Raw genomic sequence first — 21,235 nt, 5'->3', positions numbered from 1 at the left:
ATGGCCGAAATCACCGAGATCCCCTCAGCAATACCCACCTCAATTTCGAGCTCTACGAAACTTTCAATATTGGATCTGCCATCTGAAACGCAGAAGGATATCCTCAAATATGTACTATCCCATCTACTGGCGCAACCCGGCTCGTTCAAAGCTGATCGTTTCCCCGCAGGCTTCCTCCGCAGATCTCATTGCCCTCTCCCTTGTTTGCAAGCAGTTCCGAGACCTGGCCGCAGAGCAATTGTACCGAACCTTTCACATAGTCTTTCCCGACGAAGATGATCCGGCGAACGAATCTCCAATCGACGGGCTGGCAGGCGGATTAGATACCTTGGTTACCAGCGACTACGACTACGCCAAGCATCTGCGAGAGATCATATTGGAGACGGTAAGTGTAGGCGACAAGGGCGAGCGTGCATATCGCCATTATCTGTACGATGTGAGCTGCGGCAAGTTCATGAACACATTGCTGCACCTGACGTTGCGCAAAGCTCGGGCATTGGAGACCTTCAAGTCAGTAGCCTTAATTCGAGAACAACTTCTTGTACTTACTCTCGATCAGATGGGACATTCGTGTTGAGCTTAGTCGTCAAGTATTCAAGGCGTTACATCAGATCCAGGCACTCCAACATCTGCAATTACGGATGCAGGCGGGCCCTTCGAATTACCAAGCTCCTCCAGCCTTACCAATATTGCTACCAACCACCAATCCAAACAGTGCAGATCCCACACCTTTACCCCTCGGGTTATATGGACCTAATACTCCCAATTCATTCTCCCTTGGCAGCAAGATCTCGACAAAATCCAGCCCCAAGAATGCTCCTAGTATTCAGACAATACCTCTAACGCTTTCTGGGTTCAAGAATTTAAGAACCCTCTCAATCTTGGACATGGACACACTGGACTACATCGACGAACTAAAAGTCTGCGTACAAAACTGCTCTTCGACTCTGAGTACACTGAAGCTATCCTTCTCAGAATCTCTGGCAAACAGATCTCGGAAACCACCACCAGATGTCCACTCGGATGACGACTCTGACCAAGAAGATGATTTTGGACTTGGAGGAATGCCACCACCAAATCTTCCTGCAAATACATCGATGCCAGCTTCGAATTTCAATGGGAGCGCGAAGGCTTTGAGCGCACAACAAGAAAAGAAAAGACAAGAAGCAGTCTTGGGTCGAGTTTTTGGCTTGGAAGCGAAGGTTGTAAAGTCGAAAGTTGCGACTACTGAGCCTGAAAAGGTCACAAAGTCGGACGAAGACCCGAAGAGAAAGTTCATTCGAAGCCTTGCTCCTGTGGCTGCTACACTGATGGCTCACATCAAACCTGGTAGTGAGGTAAGTATCGAAGGAAAGGAGACACTGGCAATGATCGAAAAAGCCGCAGCAATGTACATTGAAAGCATCGACAAGGGGAAAGGCAAATCCTCTACAACTGGGAGTGACGGTAGCAGTACGACAAAAGCTACTCCAGCATCATCCAGCGCGAGCATGAATGGCGGAGATGATGTGTTGATGAGTGGTGCTGCTTCGGAGGAACCCGGTCTCTTCGACGACCCTGAAACCCGCAAGAAGAGGACTGGTGAACCGGAGCCTGGACTTCCCAATCCCGAAGATATTGATGTCGAAGAGCCAGAAGGCAAAGAGTTGGTCATCGATTTCGAGGCGCCCAGCACCGAGAGTCAACCTGAAGAGAATGACACACAAAAGGCAGAACAATCGTCGACATTCCAGGTGGACAGTATCAATTGGGTCACGAAATTACATATTCTGGATCACCATCTTGCCATTCGAAGCTCCCATGATGATATCGCCAAACAGGGGGAGCTACTTCGAAAGCGCATGGAAGATTTCAAGCTGAAGCTGCAATCTGGCTCCGTCCAAGACATCGATTATAAAACTATTGCGGAAGCAGAGGCGGAATTCAAGCGAGTTTCGAAACGAGTTGAAGACTTGCAGAGAGAAATGCAAGAAGTCACAGACCATATCGATGAATTGAAGACCTCATCTACCATTGACGTCCGCATGACGGAGTATATTCGAGATACTCGTGGCCTCACCCTCACATCTCTTGCAATATATCTCGTGCCCATCAAAGCCTCAATCCTGTCTCGAGCCATTGACATCCATGTCCTTCGGAGTATCACCCTATTGAATGTTGGTCCACAAATCCAATTCTGGAATATGCTGGCGCGAGAAAACAAGGTATCAGCCTTGCCTCTACAGAAAATCCACACAGACAACGTCACATTACCGCTCCTGGCTTTCATCGCTAATCTGGACTTGTTGACCGAATTGTTTATGCTGGAGCGCACAGCCAAGGCTCGGGTCGAAAGCACTGCTGCGAAGACGACTGTAACCATCGATCAGATTCGCAGAGTAGTTCTCAAGAGGCATATTAGCACGCTCAAGGTGCTAATGATTCGCAACGACGCTGGAGCAGAATGGGATCTAGACGTCAAGACGATAGTGCTACTCTGCCATCAAGCTAAGGTGTTGGAAGAATTGGCTTGCAGCTTTGGCATTCGTACCATGGTATGTCACGTATTTACTCGCTCCCATGAAATCCACTAACAGAATAATAGCATGCTCTCCTTCAATCTATGCCTAAAATGGAATCTCTCCGCGCCATTCATACCATCCAATTTCGAGTTGATGATACTTGTGTTTGGGTCATGCGTGAGTTCCGCAAATTTACTGTGGACATCGTATCTCACAACCCTGGCATGAACTTGGAGTACTTGGCCCTTGAAGCTTCAGTTGAACGATTAGCTCGTCGCAAGTCAACACCCAAGAAGGCAACCAAGGACGGTAAGGGCAAAGGGAAAGCAAAGGAGCTTGATCTCATCAGCTCAAGTACCTTGGCAGAGCTGGAGCTCGGAACCTCTGGGCCAAACTCTAGCTGGGATCATGCGACTGCCTACTTCGACTTCGGGGAGAGTTCGGACGAAGAAGACGGATTGGGTAAGTCGGGACTCAGGATTGAGACAGTTGAAGGCGTCAGATTCTGTGATGTCACTGGAGTTAGGATCTTTGAGAAGGACGTTCTTTCAGGGCGGCTATGACATTTCAGCACGAATTCTTGAAGATCCGGAAGGCCTTTCATTGTGGTGGGGAAAAGGACCAGCAAGATGCAGCCATTAACTTGCACATTATTCTATCTATTACGAGCTTATGATTAGTAGCGAGAGCGTTTGGGTGTATCTGACTGCTGGGCTCACGGGCATCATATCAAGCAAGGGAGGACTCATACACTGATACCTATTTGTCGTCTTGGGAATCTGGACATATGAAGATAAAACATGGGCATAAATCAAGCATGGTTCAATTTTTCATGAGTAGCCTGGGAGGAATTTCACGTTGGCTGCAGGGGTACGTGACTGAGAAGATGCAATTGGGTATATTTCCCATGTCTCTGAGACTACCTTTATGGCTCCTCTAAGGCAGGAGATGCAAAATTATCGACTGCGCCATCCTATACTTGAACATCCATAAACAAGGTACTCTGTGCATTGGCTTCATCCAACCCTATCACTCTCCACCTTGATCTCAATCCTTCCCCTTATATTCCACCAACATCCTCATCCATATCGAAGGTATCACCAGCGATAACGTTGATTCCATCGTGGCCCTCGCCTTGAACTGCCTTTCCTTGCTCGTAAGTGACACGACGCCACCCACAAGACTCGGCCGCATCCTTGATCCACTCCATTGTGGGGAAATAATGGTCGTTCTTCTTCATGGTGATGACCCAAGGTACATTGTCAAAGGTCATTGCTTTGAGACGGAAGTCTATTCATGTTGTCAGACTGAACATTCAGGTTGCCAGACGAAACACTTACAAGTATTGTCGGGAATTCCCACCACAGCCTTGAGGAATGACTCCAGATCTTTCGTCGGCTTCCCATTGACATGAGTAATGAAGTTCGTTGGAGCAAGACCATATTGGTAAGCCGGACTTCCTCTCGTACGAGCAGAGACATACACTTCACTGTGAAGCTTGCTGATTTGTTGTCGGACAGCATGATGAGGTCTATGCAAAATAGCACCACAGAAGCTGATTGCCCGATCGGTCTCCAAATCATCTGCTGAAACCGTGGGAATCTTGACCTTCAATTCGACACAATCACGAATAATGATGGCATCAAGAACTTTGTGGTCGTACATAACATCCAGCTCAGAGACTCTGGTGATGATCTTGCCGTTCAAGGAAAGAATAACATCTCCTTCGATCAGACCCTTCTGTTCCTCGCCACGCTCAAAGGTTCTTTTGCGAATCATGAAGAGTTGATGTCGTGACGCATTGTCTTCTGCGACCTTCTTGATCCACTCTTCGGATACACCCATGATTCGGGCTTGGCTCATTTGGATGGCGCTGAATTCGACACTGAGCATTCGCAACTTGGGTTGGACACCACTTTGGATTTGTCGAATGACAGGCAGAAGTGTTGGAGTTGCAAGACCAAGGTGATAATCCGTGTCTTTCTGAGTGATCGGCGAACGTTCACCAAGGTAGGTCAACCACAATGCTTGCACAGTTCCGTCCTCTCCAACCAATACTCCACTTCCACACTGGCCACTGAGGCTGGTATCAACTGTAATGGCATCAACATTGACAGCTCGGTATCGAGGAGCACCTGAATTCGCAGGGATGGCAACAGCAGTAATATCCGTGATTGTGGTCTGCGCGATGACGATCCGCATGTTCTGGTTGAAGCCAACAAAGTAAGTCGATGCACCTTGAGTGACATGAGTTGTGCTCAATTTGGCGCTCTGAACTGGGGCATCCACCAGGGAAGGGTCGTATTTGATGACGGCGTAATTCTGCAACGGGTGCATGAATACAACTTTGCCCTCCACCTGGATAGAGTCTGCAATTGTAATCGTGATATCACACAAGTCGTAAGGTACGATTGCTCTCGAGATAACCACCAAACCCTTCTCTGCATCAATGACAACACCCATACCCCATTTCCTGTTTCGAGGGAAGCCATCGAGTTTGACGGGCATCTGGCACATAATCCTCACAAAGCTACGCACGACATCAGCAGCTGCCGGATGCTGAGTGTTTTCAAGCTGAATGAAGGTCGCAGATCGTGCGACAGGAGGTATAGCAGGTAGAGCGTCGGCAAGATCTGTAAAGTCCCACAAGCCGGTTATGTCATTCCTAACAGCCAACCTCATCTTGCTCGACCAGTGGCGATCGATGTGCAAGATACTTGTGTTCAGAGTGTGAAGATCTCTCAGGTGCTTGTACGTGACAACAACTCTTGAGCGGTCCGGAATGTCTTTCATAACTTCGATGAAAGCATCGAGGTCTGGAGTCTTCTTGTGGTCAACGGTCTGTATAATCCAGCCATTGTCTGTACTCTCAAATCGGAACGATCCAGTAGCTTCACAGACAAAGACGCCTTTGCAAGCCACCGCATACAATCGTGCTTGTTGATAAGACAGATTGTGAAAGCTGGCCCCTGCAACTGAGACAAACCGGTCTGGGGTAATTGCATGAAGATCGCCCACTGAAACCTCCACTTCCATGTCCTCGCCTCCACGCTGAACCAAGATCTTGACGCTCTCGCCAACACTGGAATCAAGGATATCGTCGAGCCGGACAAATTGCGTGAGCAACTCTCCATTGACTTTAATCAGAACATCACCTTCCTCGATCTTGGTGTCCGATGGGCCTTCTGGTAAGACGATTTCAGCCACCAACATACCAGTTTCTTTGGGAAACCCTTTCCGTACTGCGCTCTCCCAGTCTGAAGTCAAGCCAAGTCTTCTGCACTCGTCAAAAGGCTTGATCATCCACTGACATTGTATTGTACCACGTGTGATTGGCTTTCCTTCTTGGATGCACTTCAGTGCCCGCAGAGGTCGATCAAGAGGTAGGAAGTAATCCGTAGCTGCGCCGTCGCTGCGTCCTCCAGCTTGCAGTGCAACCGCATAACCATCAATGTTCACGACTGGACTACCAGAGCTTCCTCCGCTTGCCGCGGCCGCAGCTTGAATGTAGTTCGTATTGAAATCACAGTAACCGTCGCCGTATTCCGGAGCGTTCCTGTCTAGTCGGCTGATAACCCCCGAAAGAATACTGAGCTTCTCTCCAGCATCATTACCCACCACTCGGATCTCGGCACCAACTTTGGCGAGGTCTGGTCTCAGTGTTAACGCAGCCACTGGCATGTACTTGATAGCTTTAGGATCGAATCGAAGGATACCGAAGTCGTGAACGGGATCGCGGTAGACAGGGTAGGCATCGACTTCCTCGTGATTATCGAATATGCAGTATCCCCAGAAGGGTCCAGATCCCACCACATGCCGATTTGTCATGATATATCTGCGCAAGTCAGCACCATTGTATCCTTATGAGTCAACAAAACCTACCCTCTTTCCGCATCCACCACAAAGCCGGTTGCTTCACTGGTCAAAGCTGGATCTGTATCAAAGGAGCAGGTTTGGCAGAAACGAATGGAGACCACGTTCCGAACTACATTCTCAATACAAGCTTGCCACTCTGCTGTGTCTGCCATGCCCGGAATGATCCTAGTCTCCTCCTCGATTTCTTCGTCTTCGTACCTCATGCCGACTTCAGGTGTGTTCTGACCTGCCGAATCTTTGCCATTGATTGCTCTGTGCTGCTTCTGAGGACGTTCGTCGACAGAACTTGGATGTTGTTTCCGCTTCGCCCGTGCCGCTCCATTGACGCCGTTCATCGTGGAAGCCTGCAAGCTGTGAAAGGAAGTTGTAGTGATTGTCCGCACCTGAGCAGTGGGATGGGAGACGGGAGAGGTAACGTTCGTAGTCTGACGATCTGAATGCTTGTGATTGTGGGACCAACTTAGAAAACTGTGCGCAGACGCAAGGCGGGCAGGTCTGTAATGTGCGACAGGCTGAGAGAAGCACCTCAATGACGAGATAAACACTCTATTCATCCAGCAGAGCGCGCCGAAAAGACCCCAATGTTCACAGTGAAGGAGCGTAGGAAGGAAACAGATGCAAAGAACCAAAGACGCCGAGGGGAGATGTCAGAGGGGGTGGTATTGAGGTTTGGAGGACGAGGTTTCTGGTCGTCACAAGGGTCGTCGAGAAGAGTTGCACAGGCGAAGAATGCGGCAAGCTAGCACTGCACTAGCATGGGTTGCACGGGCCACGTTTGCTCTGCTCGCCGTGAGCACGGAACGGGAGACTTCTTCCTTCCATTTCATCAACAACCTCATTCTTCAGTACTACCAACGACGTGTTTGAATGCAACAATCCCACGGGAAGTATGTTTTGATGCGATCTATCGCTTCTTGTCACCACTCCGGGAGGTATAAAGCTTTACCACAAGAAATCAGTACCTTCTCAGGCCCTACCACGGTTGCTTCATCTCCGTTACAGAAGCATACTGTCATCTAGGAGTGTGGCTGAGTCGCAATGCTGCATCGGTGCTTAATGTTACTATTGACATTATGCAGGACGGGTTGGTGAATCTCAACCTCGTTGTCCGGGCGGGTCTTGAACTTCCAGGACCGAGACTTTCAACCTCAAGCTACCATCCACCCAGCAACAATCATTGTGGAGTCCGATTTTCTACCACTTTCTTCATAGTGTGAGTTGATATATACAAAAGAATCCAAGATTGAAAGCCAGACAGGACCTCAAGCCTGATGGTCTCTGCTTTCACTCCCCACTTTTCCATTTGACATTCCAGGAGAGTGTGGACCAACAGCCCTACTCAACAAAGCCTCACCCTCTACACCATCTTGTTCGCCTTCCAAGAAAACTTCATGCCCACTGCCTTCATGCATTCCAAGCGCGGTAACACAACACGCAGCCGACATGATTGCTGTTCCCCACCACGCGGCTCCTACCACACCAATGTCCAGACCCTTGCCATACTCCCATCCTCCTACCACAGGCCCCACAGTTCTAAATCCTGCTGATACACTCTGCCCAAGACCGTGGATAGTTCCAAGAACACTGGGATGAGGGGAGCAATTGTTGAGTAGGATGATAGTTGCTGGCAAGGTGAATGTCCTAGCCGTGACCTGCAATAGCAAGACCAGAATGATCCCAATCCAAATGAATGCACCTGATGCAGCAGCTGGTGCTACAGTTGATGACGGTAGAACGGCAAGGTATGGCGCAACGAAGTAAGCCAGAGGAAAGAGTATTGAGAAGTACCGGAAGGATCTCAACGTTCCGAGGCGAGCTTGCACAGGTGGGTACAAGAACACTTGAAGGAGCATACCCAACATGCCGAGAATTGAGGTTGCAATCCCCACAGTTGCTGCTGGCATACCGAGGCCGCCAGTGAAGATGAAGGGAAGAACTCGTTTGAATGTTGATTCGGCGGCAAGGAAGCGGGGCGTTGAAAGGAACAGCGTCCATAAGTTGGTGAAGGCACTATACTTTGTTAGTGGAAGTTTCTTCGAGTACAAAGCATACTGACCCTAGATGGAAATCATAAAATGCCCCAGTTATCAAAGTGAAGATGACATTGCGTGTCCAAATACGGCTGAACGGCAACCGACGTGTCACCTGCTTCTTCTGGGCAGGTTTATCGTCAAAGTTTGTTAAAGGCACTTCTGGATCATCCCACATTTGCACTTGCGAGTACCCCTCGGGATTCGACCTTCCCCGAAGCAATCGAAAGAAGCGAGCTTTCAGATGTAGTCCGAGATCAAATCTTCCTCGACGCTCCTTCAAAGTCTTTCGATTGTTAGCACGTGCTCTAACTTATGACAGGAACTCCTTACCTCTTCGAGAAAGAAGAAAACGATGTACGTGGTTATGGTCAAAAAGAACGCATTGAGAAAGGATGGTAAAGCATATGGATAGTCCTCAAGAAAGCTGAATCCTAAGCATCCCTCTGGACCGAAGATATCAGGCATAATTGCTGCAGGGTCCGCGAGGAGGCCACCCATAACTAGCAATGTCAGTTCAAAGTATCTTCACAACTCAGATATACCTACTTGGACCAACTATTCCAGCCACATTGAAGCTCATGGGCAGAATTAAGAACGCTCTCGATTGATACTTCTTCTCCTTGGTTATTTCAGCAATCATTGTCCGTCTGAGAAAGTCAGCTTGCGTGCATCAAGTCCCATATTCCTGCGGGACTTACATTATTCCAACCGTACCATTAATTCCTCCACCCACTGCACGCCAGAAAGCGGCCCAGAAGAAGGTATTCGCGAATCCCAAACCGAGACACGAGACAGCGGTACCAGCAAGTCCAATGATCAAAACCATCTTCCTTCCGCACCAGCTCGCATCTGCTGCCTTTCCCCATAGGATTGCTGTCAGAACCTGTGCCCCGGTAAAACAACCCTGGAGAATTCCCGCCTGGGTCGAAATTTGTGCATTTGTAAGTGATGGGTCGAAGCTTTTGAGTTGGTAAAAGACATATGCCTGTAAAGACGCCACTTGAAGGAAATCCACAAGTCGACACAAGAATAGAATGACGAGTTGATCTTTCCTGGGTAATGACATCCATGTCACCGGCTGTGACTTTGGCTTGGCTTGAGCTTCTATATCGCAATTTTCATCTTCGACGTCGTCCAATAGTGGAAACTTGGCGAAATTCTGTGCCGCCATCGAATTCCTCCTCTTTGGAAGATTCATTTGCGAAGTGTTCGCATAGTTGTAAAAATTGGCATGCTTTTCCATGACACTAAACAGAACTCAAACAAAAAGGAAGAAAATTGGAGGGTATTGGAAAGGCAAGGCTGGAGAGAAATCAAATTGAAAGAAAGAAAGAAAGACCGACTGTGAGATGAACATCCACGATAACGGTTCCTCGGCATGACTTAAAAGGTCACCCTGCAAGATGAGCAAGGTCTGGGAGGCTTGGCATATTTGACCGCAGACGTTCACACCCACTCCTGGTCGCCACTGAGAAGATCAGATTAAAGCTTGAGAGGCACTGTGACTCCGCTCGTCTCTGAGGAACCTTGGAACAGGGATAGATGCAGCAGCTGCACGTGACCTATCCCCTTGGTTCAAAACCTGGAAGCTGTACACGCGTCGTTTCTCCACGCACCCAAACGACTCGCGGGCCTGGGATCACCACCACCTCGAATGGTCTATTCTTATGCACAGAAGATGAAAACCAGGGATGTACACTTCCGCCTCGTCACACATAACGATTCTCATGAACCGTAGGGACTGTGTGGAGAAGCAGCCACCTCATGCGTCTACGACATCGGTCCCGATAAGCTTGTGTTTCAACACGTCGTCTGCTTCGTTGCAACTTGAGATAGATCCACGGTATCACTTCCATTATTAGTGCCCTCGTGGCCAAGCTTCCATAGGTAATGGCTTGGTATCATCAAGATTGGCCGGCTGGCGCTGCAGCTATCTCCTGTCAGATCAAATATTTTTTTGAAGCTTGACTTCCATTCTTTCCCTCCCCCTCTTTGTTCGATGCTATGAATTTATCGTCTGTTTTTCTTTTCCTCGTTCTTGCAGTCTCTCGTTGTCAGTCAGATGAGGATGTCTTCCACAATGATGAGCATTTTGATGCTGCGGAATATGGAGTTTATCCAGTACAAAAGTATCGAAGCACGGACCTAGTTTCACCCCATCTCAACGTCCTTCAATCCAGCTCAGAATGCGCTTTCGACTTATATACATTCTTCACGCCACGAGGACCTCTTACAAGCGAACCCAATGCAGTCATTCTCGACCAAGGTGGACACCTGGTATGGACAAGCTCGTGGGAGGGCCAGCAGATTTACAACCTGATGGTTCAAGAATACAATGGTGAAAGCTACCTTACTTTCTGGGCAGGGAACGATGCTGTTGGTGGGCATGGCGCTGGTTTCTATTTCATGCTTGACAAGCATTATAAAGTGTTCAAGAAGATTGGAGCTGCTGGAGGACTTGATGCCGACCTACACGATTTCCGCCTCACAGAAAATGGAACCGCGCTGATGACAGTTTACCAAGTCATCAACAAAGATCTTGCAGAGCTTGGGAAACCTATCATGGGAGAGATATGGGACTGTCTAATACAGGAAGTCGATATCGAGACAGGAGAGCTTATCTTTCAATGGAGGGCCTCAGATCATTACAAAGTATCCGACACCTTCCGGCCAATTGACGACGATGGAGTGATTGGACGAGCCTTCGATTTCTTTCACATGAACAGCATCGCCAAGGATTACAAAGGAAACTACCTCACGTCAAGTCGGTACATGCACAGCCTCACCTACATCAACGGTTCCAGTGGCGAAGTCATTTGGATTATTGGGGGGAAGAGAAACATGTTTGAAGATCTCTCGGATGGCCAAGCTACCAATTTCGCATACCAACACGACGGCCGTTGGTCTGATGACCATACCACAGTCACAATGTTTGACAATGGAGTCGACGACCCGCATCCAGACATTGCAGATACTCGCGGCTTACGCTTGGAGCTTGACGAAGAGAGGATGACTGTAAAATTAGTGGCAGTTTACAAGAACCCGCACAACATCCATGGAATCTCCCAGGGATCCTTCCAGACTCTCCCGAATGGGAATGCATTCATGGGATATGGAAACACAGCCGCGTTCACCGAATATTCGCACAACGGTACTGTTTTGTGCGATGCACACTTCGGAGCAGAGAGTCGTTTCGGTGCTGGAGAAGTACAATCATATCGAGCCTACAAGTACGGTTGGCACGGCTGGCCTACTACCTCTCCTAACGTGGCGATCTTACAGAACGAGGATGGGGGCTGGAGCTTCTATGTCAGTTGGAACGGAGCCACTGAGGTCAACGAATGGGTTCTACAAGGTGCAGATGAAGTAGATGGCGCGGGATGGGTAGATTTGAATCGAATCTTGAAAGTTGGATTCGAGACAGAGTTTGATATCAATGCGGCATATCCGCGATACATGAGGGTGCTAGCTCTCAATTCAAACTTCAAAATCCTTGGGGTGGGCGGGCTTTTGGACCTCACGTTGGAGAAGGTAATCGATCCCGTTATCAATTCCACTGCAGACCCTGGAACCGACATTAATCCGACGCAGACATGGTCCTTACCGCCCCTGAGAATCGAAGAGGGGGATACTTGGTGGCTGAAGATAATGCTGGGATTCTGTTCCTTGGGAGGTTTGTGTGTTGGATTGAGAGAAGCAAGAGTTGTTTGGCGTAGACGGCGGTTAAGGAGAAGTTCAATAGCTTTCCAGCGTCTCGATGATATCCGGCTTGACTAGACTAGCCACATTCTGTATAGCATGTACTTCAAAGAAACGGCCTCAAAACACCAGATGACGTCTCTGACTACAGTCGATTACACCTACTGCTTTGATGTGATGCAAGTGAGGTGCATGACTTTATCGGCTCGTGCATACTCCGTATCGTGGGAAGCATCCAACCGTAGTGTTGGAATTGACGAGGCGAAAAGAGGCGGGCTCTCGGCACGGTATCAATCATGGAGGCTCAGGACAAGGGGAAGAAGGCCCGTGCCAAGGTTTCTAGTGGTTGAACGCGTGGCCCGTCCCGAATTATTCTCCTGAACGAGTAATGACATAGTTGATTGGGTTTGAGATGAATATTGATGCAGTCGCTTGATCGTGGATGGGAAAAGATAGGCGCAGTGGTACATTTTGAGCAAGATTGCTCAAGCGTCTTGGCTTCATATGATACAGGGAATATATTTGGTATATGCAGGTCTCGCCGACCCCTCCATCAACCCTAGAACTCCGAATGCGAACCAATCATTTACAAGCGCCAAAGCATAGAGACAAGGAAAATACACATGACGGCCAATGCCAACATCTCCAAGAACTTGACCACCACATTCAGCATCTGCATCCGGTTCCTCCTGCGCGATCGGGAAACGAAATCGCGGTTGTCATTGACGTTGGGAAATTTAGAGCCCATTGGAACTCGCTCGCCGAGGAATTGGCAAAGTGGCTCCCAGCCATCAGTGACTTTGAACTCCAATAGATTCTCCTTTGGAACCAAGTTCCGGACTTCTTCGTAATGTCTCTTGAAGACCTCTTTGCCACTGTGCTCGAAATTGCCCTCGAAGAAGGTATCAAAGAACTTCTTCAGCATGGGATAGTACATGCCAGCTGCCCAGCTCACGTACTGGAGGCATCTCAATTCCGGGTCGGTGACTCTCCAGAAGACGGTTCGCATTGTGGATGCGTGCCAAGAATCGACATCTCGGTTCGTCAGAACGACTTTGGCTTCAGGGTATGCTTCGATAAGTTCTTTTGCGAATGCTACCGCTGGCCAGTCGCAGACAGCTTGGCAGTTTCCGAGCAACTGATCCCAATCATCGCGTGTGAATGGAGTTCCGACTCCGTCGTATTTTGCAGCAAGAGCATCCATCCACATAAGAGCATCAGGAGGATTCTCGATTGAACAAGACATCATGTGGTAAGTGTCGACGTAGCCGAGTTGTTGCATGGCAGCTCTCATTGCTTTAAAAGATTAGAATAGTCAAGTAATTGAGGAAAATACTTACAAGCCGTTCCTGTACGTCCAAGTCCCAAAATGAGAACCTTCATAGGAACAGTTCTGCGACATTCTCGCCTGTTGATATCTGTGTCGCTGGTGAAGATGTCCGTGATAGGCTTTGGGCTGTATTTCGATGAGAACGCCATTTTGATGTGAGAGAGTGTAGAACAGATTGCAGGCTCAAGAACAGAACGTGAGAATGCAAGAAGATAAGTACCAAAAATGCAAGAAAAAGCAGATGGGCAGAAGATCAAACAAATCAAAGCATACTTCCTTGGCTACAAGTACAAATCAAGCAATTGGCTTGACAGCCACTCCACGGCCCGTGTAGAATGCCAAGACTCTCTAAATAGGGATCAGCTTCTTTTATTCAAACGTAGTCGTGGTTGCATTACGCAGATATGGAGCAGAAGCATCGTTGCATCCAACTTGCAAGGTCCAGACCTACCCCAGCATTTCGGAACCGACGATACTCGCCCGAGTGACTGCTCGACTCCAATAGAGGAAGGAACTGCAAGACAGTGGTCCTCATAATTGCGCAAAGATTTGATTCGTGGCTAGGCAAAGGAGAAAGGGAACGCGCACACGACGCCCCCTAGCCTGTCAAGGTTACTTGGGCCATCAAGCTGGGCTGCACTCGTTCCACCGTCCCACGCTTGTGGATGCTAGTCTAATCAACAGCGGCGCTCGCCACACGTGGAATTTGACGCGGCCTGAGTGAAGCAAATTTTACATATCAACACAGCCTCCGCATCGTTGCCCTGAAAGGGTGTGCTCTGCGGGTATGCAGTGTTTCAAGTGGGATATCGTCCGAACCCAAGGGCATCAAGCTTTGCGGGAGACGCCCGGTGACGAAACAGAATGACTGGGCTGGATCAAGGTGCGACACGCAACTATGAGCATCTTTCTAATCGTGGAAGTCGTCGCAATGGAAACCGTGGTGCAAAATTTGCGGAAGATCTTATCTCGCTAAACTCAAACTTACTCATCATGATATCCACGTGCCAACCCCGTCTTGAATACCAGTTGGACATCTGATACTTGGGAGATACTGCATGGCCCCAGATTTCGAGGAAGAAGTGGATTGTGGAATTGCAGACCTTGGCTTTGGCCGAGAGCAAAAACACTTTCCATAATCATTACATACCACTGATTGCTACAATATAAATTCCAGGTAGATCGCGCGGAAGTAAATGAAGACTTGGGACAATTCAATTAACCCGGACGCTGGAAACTTTGGTAGCACCTTGACCCCTTTTTCTTTCGCTTAAGCTTGAGCTGGTGGAGTTTCAGCACTGGTCCGCGTGATAATTTGCAATTCGGATCAATAGTGCACCTAAGATCACAAGATTTGAACCCGTATGTTGATCTTCAGTCAAACCTAGGCGAACAAGAGTGCGAAAGAATCTCAAGATACCGGTATCGTGTCACTCGCCCTTTTCCCCTAGACAGAAAGATTAGCAGGGAGCCGAGAAGATTCATACTATTAGAAAAGCCCAAAAGTAGTATTACACTTTATGAAGATTACATGGGAGGTGTGAACTTTGTGAAACTTGTATCGAGCTACAAAACGTCTGACGATAAATACACTAACTTGCCTAATAACTCCCCTATTGCGTTGATTTGTCAAGAGGATCAACAGGAATGGTTAGGACATTCACCCTCGTTGGCACATGATCTGTCCGCGACTATCAATTGTCAGGTGCACATCCTTGAACTTTTTGGTTCGAGCCCATGAACCGAGTTTCACTCATATTTCCGTTGGGAGTCGCCGAAGTCATTGCTAGCTACCATTGAAGAGACATAACCCATCATGTCTGGAGTATTAAGTTGAAATCGAAGCCATATACCGAACACCAAGCAAAACAAAAGCCCAGCAGATGTCAGCAGGAGAAGACTAAAGAAGAGCCAATCGCACTCCACAATCGGAAACGGCAAATGCCTTGTTAGCGTTGTGGTCGCGTTGGTTCTAGGAGTGGAAACTCCAAATTCAACTTCCGAAAAGAGAGATGCCAACCAGTAAGTATTGAATGCAGTAGTCAGTCGTGTCGAAAAGGTGATCGGGTCAACTAGTGAGAGATTCACTATTGAGTTATCACCCTCTGGGATCGTGGCATTACCACACGAAAGGAAGATCTCAGTCCTGGTCGATGTTTTTTCTGGAGAGGGGTCCACGAGCGGCCAAAGATAGGAGAAAACATCCGAGTATTCCCGCCAAATTATTAATTTTGATGGAACTGGAGGCCCAACCGAAGTGATAGGGCAAGAGTAAGGGGATGGAGTAATCCCGAAAAAATGACCGTTGCATTGTACAAAGACATGTCGCGAGGTATGGGCTACTGAACATTGCTACAAGGTTACTACAGTGTCTTTAAATAATCCGAAGATAACCCAGTTTAGATTCCCATTCGCCGTAAAGTCATCCAAGTCTGTCGCTAAGAAGAAGTTTGATCCTTCTGTCTTGAAGCGGTCTACTAGGCCATCAATAGAAGCGGTGGAGTTCTGAGGTAGATACTGTGTCCAGTTGTCCGTTATAGAATGTTCCGAGAAAGATGAGCAGTTGAAGTCGAACTTGGAGACGGGAAATATTAGATTGGCTGTGCCCTTTAAGAGCGTGTCTTGACTGTACGAGTATGAATTAAGGTAGCCGCTCTTTGAAAGGGTCCATATATTGGGACCCCTATATAGGTTGAATAACTCGATAGTGGACAAAATAGCTCACCTGGCATGTCCTACAGTTCGACTTTGCCCCTTTGCTGTCAACGGGATCGTTGGAAAGCCTGATCTATCAAACAGCGGCTGACTTGCTTGCTCCGCATTGCCACTATCCGCAGCATAGGCGCTTTGAGATAAAGGCTTGCAGATAGATCGCTTCAGGATACAGTGTGGGCTTTGCACCTTTTAAAAGCTCTGGCCATGATCCTAAGCTAAAGGTATCTAAGATTCCCCAAGGAATGTTAACCTTGCAGTCTGTGATCCAGCTTTGCCTAAGAGCTTTTAGGGAAGCTTGCCCACCGAGAGGAGAGAGGGACCCATAAAGAAATCAACAAGACACAAATCGTATTCACTGCTTGGAGCCTGACCGTAGTAGTAATCGTGCTCGCAAATGACCGGCTTCCAATTAGGGTCTCCAGGGTCGGGTAATTGCACTTAGTGATGTGGACGGATTGGGAGCATTCGCGTATACTGACTTCAAGCTTCGTCTCTCTTTGACTTTTCCACCTGGCAAACAATCTCAGAGTGTCAGGAACAACGAGAGAAAACAAGATTTGTAGTGTTGTTGGACCCAATTTTGCGGCTTCGAGAAGAATCAAGTTGCGAGCATTGGCAATGTTGTTCAAGGCGTCCCTGAGGTCAACTTTGCCACCAATCATATAAATGACAGCCGACGAAATCTTGACGTGGATGAAGCTTGTGTTATTTTAGCGATGCCGGGCCCGAGGCTAGCAGTTATCATTATTACGAGGCGTTGCATGGGAGCGTGATTACTGTGCCTGTTATACTGTGTAAGTTCCCTTTAACTATGTGTAGAGTGTTAGGAAAGGGGAGTGGAGGGTTTGTATATGGGATACTGAGATGTTTGGGAAAGGAGGTGGCGCTTATGGAATTGTTGAAGGGAGAATTGGATATCAAGGCTGTGAGTCATACATCGCAATCTGGTCATGTTGATTATTGTGTATGTTTTGATTGTTTGGATGTTTGCCTAGTTTCATTTCGATGCGCAGCAATGCTGTTTTATCTATGCCTAACTCCCAGCTTCCATCCACAACAGTGTAAGCTTACCAACATCAAAGCAAACGCCTGCACGATTAATACATAAAAACATTGGCTTCTGTAAAATCAATCATGCAGTATCCCCAGACTTAGGACTTGTGCCAGGGTGAAGCTTGCTGGACACCTCTTTCGCAGATGATTGAGCTGGAAGCGAAGAAAAGGGCAACATAGCACCAACCATGGCACCAAGCAGCTTAGCAACCCATCCAATAGCAGGCAGAATTCCATACAGGAAGTAAGTTCCAAACGCATTAGTTTTCAAAGCACTAAGTCGACCCTCATGCAAGACGTTCTTCTCCCACTGCTCGATCGACATCTCGCCGCGGAAGACCTTCTCCAGCAACAGAGCTTGCTTTGCACTTCCAGTGGTACTAAGAGCCAGGTGCGGACGAACGAGGTTTAGAGCCTCGCCAGTTATGAGAACTCGACCTTCCATAGTCACTGCACGGGGGCAGGCTAGGTCACTGACGGCTGTGATGAATGGTTGTGTGGTCTTCTCAACGACTTCAGCGAAGGGAGGGCACATCTGTGACATGGCGAGCGATTTGTATTCTGCCCAAGCATCGAGGTTCATGCCGCCGATGGGGAGGGTGTTGCGGTGGACTGTGCCGGAGCTGTCGGTCATAATCTCGGTCAGGGACTGGGAGGCGGCAGCCAAAGGGTGGTACCAGACCCAGTTGTAGCGACGATGACCTGGTGCGAGGGATCCATCTGCTCCGGGAATGATGTACCTGATTACTGATCAGCATGAAGCAATAGAGAGCTGGAGGGTACTCGTAAACCTTACAGGAGAATATAATTGGACTTGAAGCAAAAGTACGAAAGGTTTGCATCGAATACCTTCTTAGTTTCCTCAGATACTTCGGACTCAGGTACGGTTCCCCTGAATGCAACGTAGCCAACGTAGACCCTCTCAACTTCGGGGAAGAGCATACCGCGCAAAGCGGAATTCGCACCGTCAGCAAGAATAACCAAGTCAGCGCCAAGAATTCCGGCCTTATCGCCATTGAGAATATCTTCAAAAGACACCTTCACGCAATGCTCCGCGTAAGTTAAACCTGTCACGCGCTTTCCGAGATCGAATTCTGCAGTTCCATCCTTCTCTCCAGCAGCTGGGGGATTGGGACAGAAGCCGCTGGCGAATCCATCGAAGTTGGCACGCAGGCGGTGGTAGATCACACCCCAGGAGGCCATCTTAAGGGGTCTCTTCACTTCACGAGTGACAGCACCAGCCTTGTTCAGCCATTGTACGCCGGGACTCTGGACAAACCATGGCTCCTTTACAAGATTGTAGACATCCATGAACTCGTCAAACTCAGGGTGGGTGGTGATGCCAGCGGCGAGATCGGATCGTTCAGATTGGGTGTTTTGCTCCAGGATGTGGACGTTGTGACCGAGGCGTTTGAGGACGATGCCATTCATGAGACCTGTATTGGAACCACCGATCTAAGAATTGTCAGTGAATAATCTGAATTTTGTTTTGATCGCGATCAGAGTGCGTACAATGACAATGTTCATCGCTTTGTTTTGAGTGATCAAGTTCTGGGGCATGTTGGGAGCCATGTTTGCGGTGGGTGTTTCCTTTCACCAGGTTATCTGGCATTGAGGTTGTTGTTGTTGTTGGAAGGAAAAGAGATCGAAAGCATTTTCTTGAGGCTCTCAGGCGACGCTCTAGCCCCATTTAGTGATTCGCGAGATGACGTTGGAGCCTTGTGTCGCGGTAGCCGGCATTCAATAAACTTTCAAGGAAAGTGCAACATTTGCGTTGCACCAACACCGACATGAGCCCGGGTGTACATCAACCCCTCTGTCAAATCCTTCCGGGCCACAACCGTCTTGTAATACCTCAAAAAGTCTATTGATAGAAAAGTCTGTCAAATTTAGGTACTCTAAGCCTTGCTTGTGCTTTATTCTCCCTCGCTGTCCCCCTATTGTGCCTCCTCCCTGACACTTCTTCCTTATGTTTCTCCCGAGCCTCTTACTCGGTCAGCATCCACTCCCAAGATGGTGTGTGGTACGGGTTCGAATGATAACAGCCATAAGAGGCTCTTGTCTCCCTCTTCACGTCCACGCTCAGCCAGCTTCTCTTAGGGCTTGTATTACCTACTCTGCTTCTTGCACCAGTCATGGACAAGCATGAGTCGGCCCAGTCGACAGCCACGACGACGGCATCTACAATTGTTTCTGTATTGGCTGTCATCTCTGTTGCTTTGCGGTTTTGGACTCGCCGCTTGATCAAGGCTGGGTATGGTCCTGATGACTGGTGGATCCTTGTTGGTCTCGTCTTCATGCTATCCACTGGTGCTATTCTACTCTATGGTACATCTATCAGCAATCCCTATTATCTCTTAACTGACAGATACTGTCTAGGAGTCAGAAAAGATCCAGACGGAGGCCAAGCCATCAATCGAGACGATCCCCATTTCGATTTCACACCACATACCACATATCTCAAAACGTCATTCATTGCTGCCACACTGTATTTCTCAGTAGTGACATCAATTAAGATCTCCATACTCTTTATGTATCGTCGGATCTTCCCCATTGACGAATTCTTCCTTCAATCACAAATCGTCGGTGCGCTGGTACTTATCTGGTGGCTTATCGGTAGTGTTTTAACAATAGTCAGCTGCATTCCTGTGAACAGACTTTGGATTGGACCAAGTGCTAGTGGCTACTGTTTCGATTTCAATATATACTGGATGTCTATGGGAGCTGTGGAGTTGGTGATTGACACTCTACTGCTCATCTTGCCCGTGCGGATGGTTCTTGGATTGCAGCTACGTCGTCAGCAGAAGGTTTTGGTCGCTGGCATTTTTGCGCTCGGAGGCTTGTGAGCACATATCCTTATCCCCTCAACTGCATGTTGGTTAAAAACTCGCAAGTGTTATTGTCACTGGTCTCGTTCGAGTGATTCTTGGCTATAGGCCAGGCAGCCAAAACGTTGCCTTCGCCCGTGCAGAACTATGGTCTGCCGTCCATACTGGAACAGCAATCGTCTGCGCCTGTCTTCCTACCCTGCGACCACTCATCAAGCGAGCCAGTATAATAGCATCTTCACTCAAACGTATATATGGCTCATCTTCAAGCGGTGGCCAAGATACAACAGCGAGTGGATCAATGGGCTCAAATGCAGAGTCAAGAAATAGGGGACCAACGGAAGTGCTCACGTTAAAGAATATCAGAACAAGCAGTGGATCTGCACATAATCTGGAGTTGACAAGGGACAATGACTTGACGCCGATAATTTCAATTTAAATGATGTCGCCCGAAGATGAGGTTGAGACCTAATGATGTTGTCTAGCTACTGAAGGGTCTGCTGATGATACTTGTTCGAGATCTGCTAGAGCATAGTACTGGTTAGCAGTACATGGCGGCATTGGAAATGCTTGATCGCTTGTGGGATAGACAGCAGGTTGTTCTGAATGTAAAGATTAATTCCAGGAAGGGAAGCATGCGGCGAGTTACACAGCTGTGGCTATGGCATGCCCGTGAGGAGTACAACCTCCCATTGATGCATGGCGAATCATCCAGCCATTGCACGTAAATGGAAGCAGAAATATGAGCGCAAACTAATACCACTTTTTCTATTTGAAAGATTCCTCTGCAACATGATACTATTATGCCCGCTCAATAATGACATCCGATTTTGTGTAACTCCTTCGCAGCTTCATTTCAGTCCACTGCTCCCTGTTACGAACATGGGGACAAAAGTCCGTGCGTTCAGGGCATCAGAATCATGAATTTTATTAATTAATTAGCTGTAGACCAGCCACATCGCTTAATTAAGTCGTGTACCCAGAAGTCCTGCTGCTCAATAAGCCCATTGATCCATTCCTGAGGAATTTTGTCCCATTCTTCTAATACTGCTACAACCATTTGAACCTCAGTTGTTGGCTGCCTTAGGCGCCTATGGAGAGCTTGTTTTATTCTCCTCCAGCACTTCTCAATAGGATTCATATCAGGGCTAACTGCAGGATGGGGGAATAGAGTAATACCCATAGAAGTACGCCAAGTAG

At 48.2% G+C, this 21,235-nt stretch overlaps 7 protein-coding genes across 7 annotated transcripts; 3 read left to right on the top strand and 4 right to left on the bottom strand.

Moving 5' to 3' along the window:
* Window positions 1-3,064, top strand: LY89DRAFT_585804 (uncharacterized protein; the record flags this gene model as incomplete). The annotated part of the gene is made up of 4 exons (XM_018209341.1): window positions 1-111; window positions 170-510; window positions 560-2,534; window positions 2,585-3,064. 4 exons carry the CDS (start codon window positions 1-3, stop codon window positions 3,062-3,064), a joined length of 2,907 nt encoding a protein of 968 aa, XP_018071604.1.
* Window positions 3,065-3,561: 497 nt separating this feature from the next.
* Window positions 3,562-6,712, bottom strand: LY89DRAFT_585742 (putative pro-apoptotic serine protease; the record flags this gene model as incomplete). The annotated part of the gene is made up of 3 exons (XM_018209337.1): window positions 3,562-3,791; window positions 3,842-6,336; window positions 6,384-6,712. The coding sequence occupies 3 exons, from the start codon at window positions 6,710-6,712 to the stop codon at window positions 3,562-3,564; spliced, it is 3,054 nt and encodes a 1,017-aa protein (XP_018071603.1).
* Window positions 6,713-7,217: 505 nt separating this feature from the next.
* On the bottom strand, window positions 7,218-9,790 carry LY89DRAFT_707507 (MFS general substrate transporter; the record flags this gene model as incomplete). The annotated part of the gene is made up of 7 exons (XM_018217616.1): window positions 7,218-7,581; window positions 7,741-8,387; window positions 8,434-8,693; window positions 8,741-8,910; window positions 8,957-9,057; window positions 9,109-9,514; window positions 9,754-9,790. The coding sequence occupies 7 exons, from the start codon at window positions 9,788-9,790 to the stop codon at window positions 7,526-7,528; spliced, it is 1,677 nt and encodes a 558-aa protein (XP_018071602.1). The 3' UTR covers window positions 7,218-7,525.
* A 238-nt stretch (window positions 9,791-10,028) lies between these two features.
* LY89DRAFT_782413 (uncharacterized protein) lies at window positions 10,029-12,187 on the top strand (the record flags this gene model as incomplete). Its single annotated transcript, XM_018222577.1, has 2 exons — window positions 10,029-10,093; window positions 10,140-12,187. The coding sequence occupies exon 2, from the start codon at window positions 10,415-10,417 to the stop codon at window positions 12,185-12,187; it is 1,773 nt and encodes a 590-aa protein (XP_018071601.1). The 5' UTR covers window positions 10,029-10,093; window positions 10,140-10,414.
* Window positions 12,188-12,695: 508 nt separating this feature from the next.
* On the bottom strand, window positions 12,696-13,588 carry LY89DRAFT_669650 (uncharacterized protein; the record flags this gene model as incomplete). Its single annotated transcript, XM_018213115.1, has 2 exons — window positions 12,696-13,405; window positions 13,450-13,588. The coding sequence occupies 2 exons, from the start codon at window positions 13,586-13,588 to the stop codon at window positions 12,696-12,698; spliced, it is 849 nt and encodes a 282-aa protein (XP_018071600.1).
* A 3,610-nt stretch (window positions 13,589-17,198) lies between these two features.
* Window positions 17,199-18,824, bottom strand: LY89DRAFT_748605 (uncharacterized protein). The gene is made up of 3 exons (XM_018221155.1): window positions 18,720-18,824; window positions 18,004-18,662; window positions 17,199-17,947 (listed from the first exon to the last, which is right to left on the bottom strand). The coding sequence occupies exons 1-3, from the start codon at window positions 18,777-18,779 to the stop codon at window positions 17,287-17,289; spliced, it is 1,380 nt and encodes a 459-aa protein (XP_018071599.1). The 5' UTR covers window positions 18,780-18,824; the 3' UTR covers window positions 17,199-17,286.
* A 551-nt stretch (window positions 18,825-19,375) lies between these two features.
* LY89DRAFT_547040 (uncharacterized protein) lies at window positions 19,376-20,402 on the top strand (the record flags this gene model as incomplete). Its single annotated transcript, XM_018208257.1, has 3 exons — window positions 19,376-19,535; window positions 19,587-20,049; window positions 20,102-20,402. Coding segments are annotated over 3 exons (924 nt in total), but the record flags the coding sequence as incomplete, so codon positions are not given.
* Window positions 20,403-21,235: the final 833 nt, after the last annotated feature.

The sequence above is a fragment of the Mollisia scopiformis genome (genome assembly GCF_001500285.1).
Source record: "Mollisia scopiformis unplaced genomic scaffold LY89scaffold_12, whole genome shotgun sequence".
In the NCBI taxonomy this organism is placed as follows: Eukaryota; Fungi; Ascomycota; class Leotiomycetes; order Helotiales; family Mollisiaceae; genus Mollisia; species Mollisia scopiformis.
Note: the sequence above shows the minus strand (reverse complement) of the source record. Positions and strands in the feature narration are given on the sequence as shown.

What these genes read in the sequence shown, in the direction of transcription:
- LY89DRAFT_748605 (XM_018221155.1), bottom strand. Translation starts at nt 18,779, where the DNA reads ATGGCTCCCAACATGCCCCAGAACTTGATCACTCAAAACAAAGCGATG. An exon ending in AAGCGATGAACATTGTCATT is followed by an intron (nt 18,663 to 18,719) that starts GTACGCACTCTG and finishes GACAATTCTTAG; the next exon opens with ATCGGTGGTTCCAATACAGG. An exon ending in AAGTCCAATTATATTCTCCT is followed by an intron (nt 17,948 to 18,003) that starts GTAAGGTTTACG and finishes ATCAGTAATCAG; the next exon opens with GTACATCATTCCCGGAGCAG.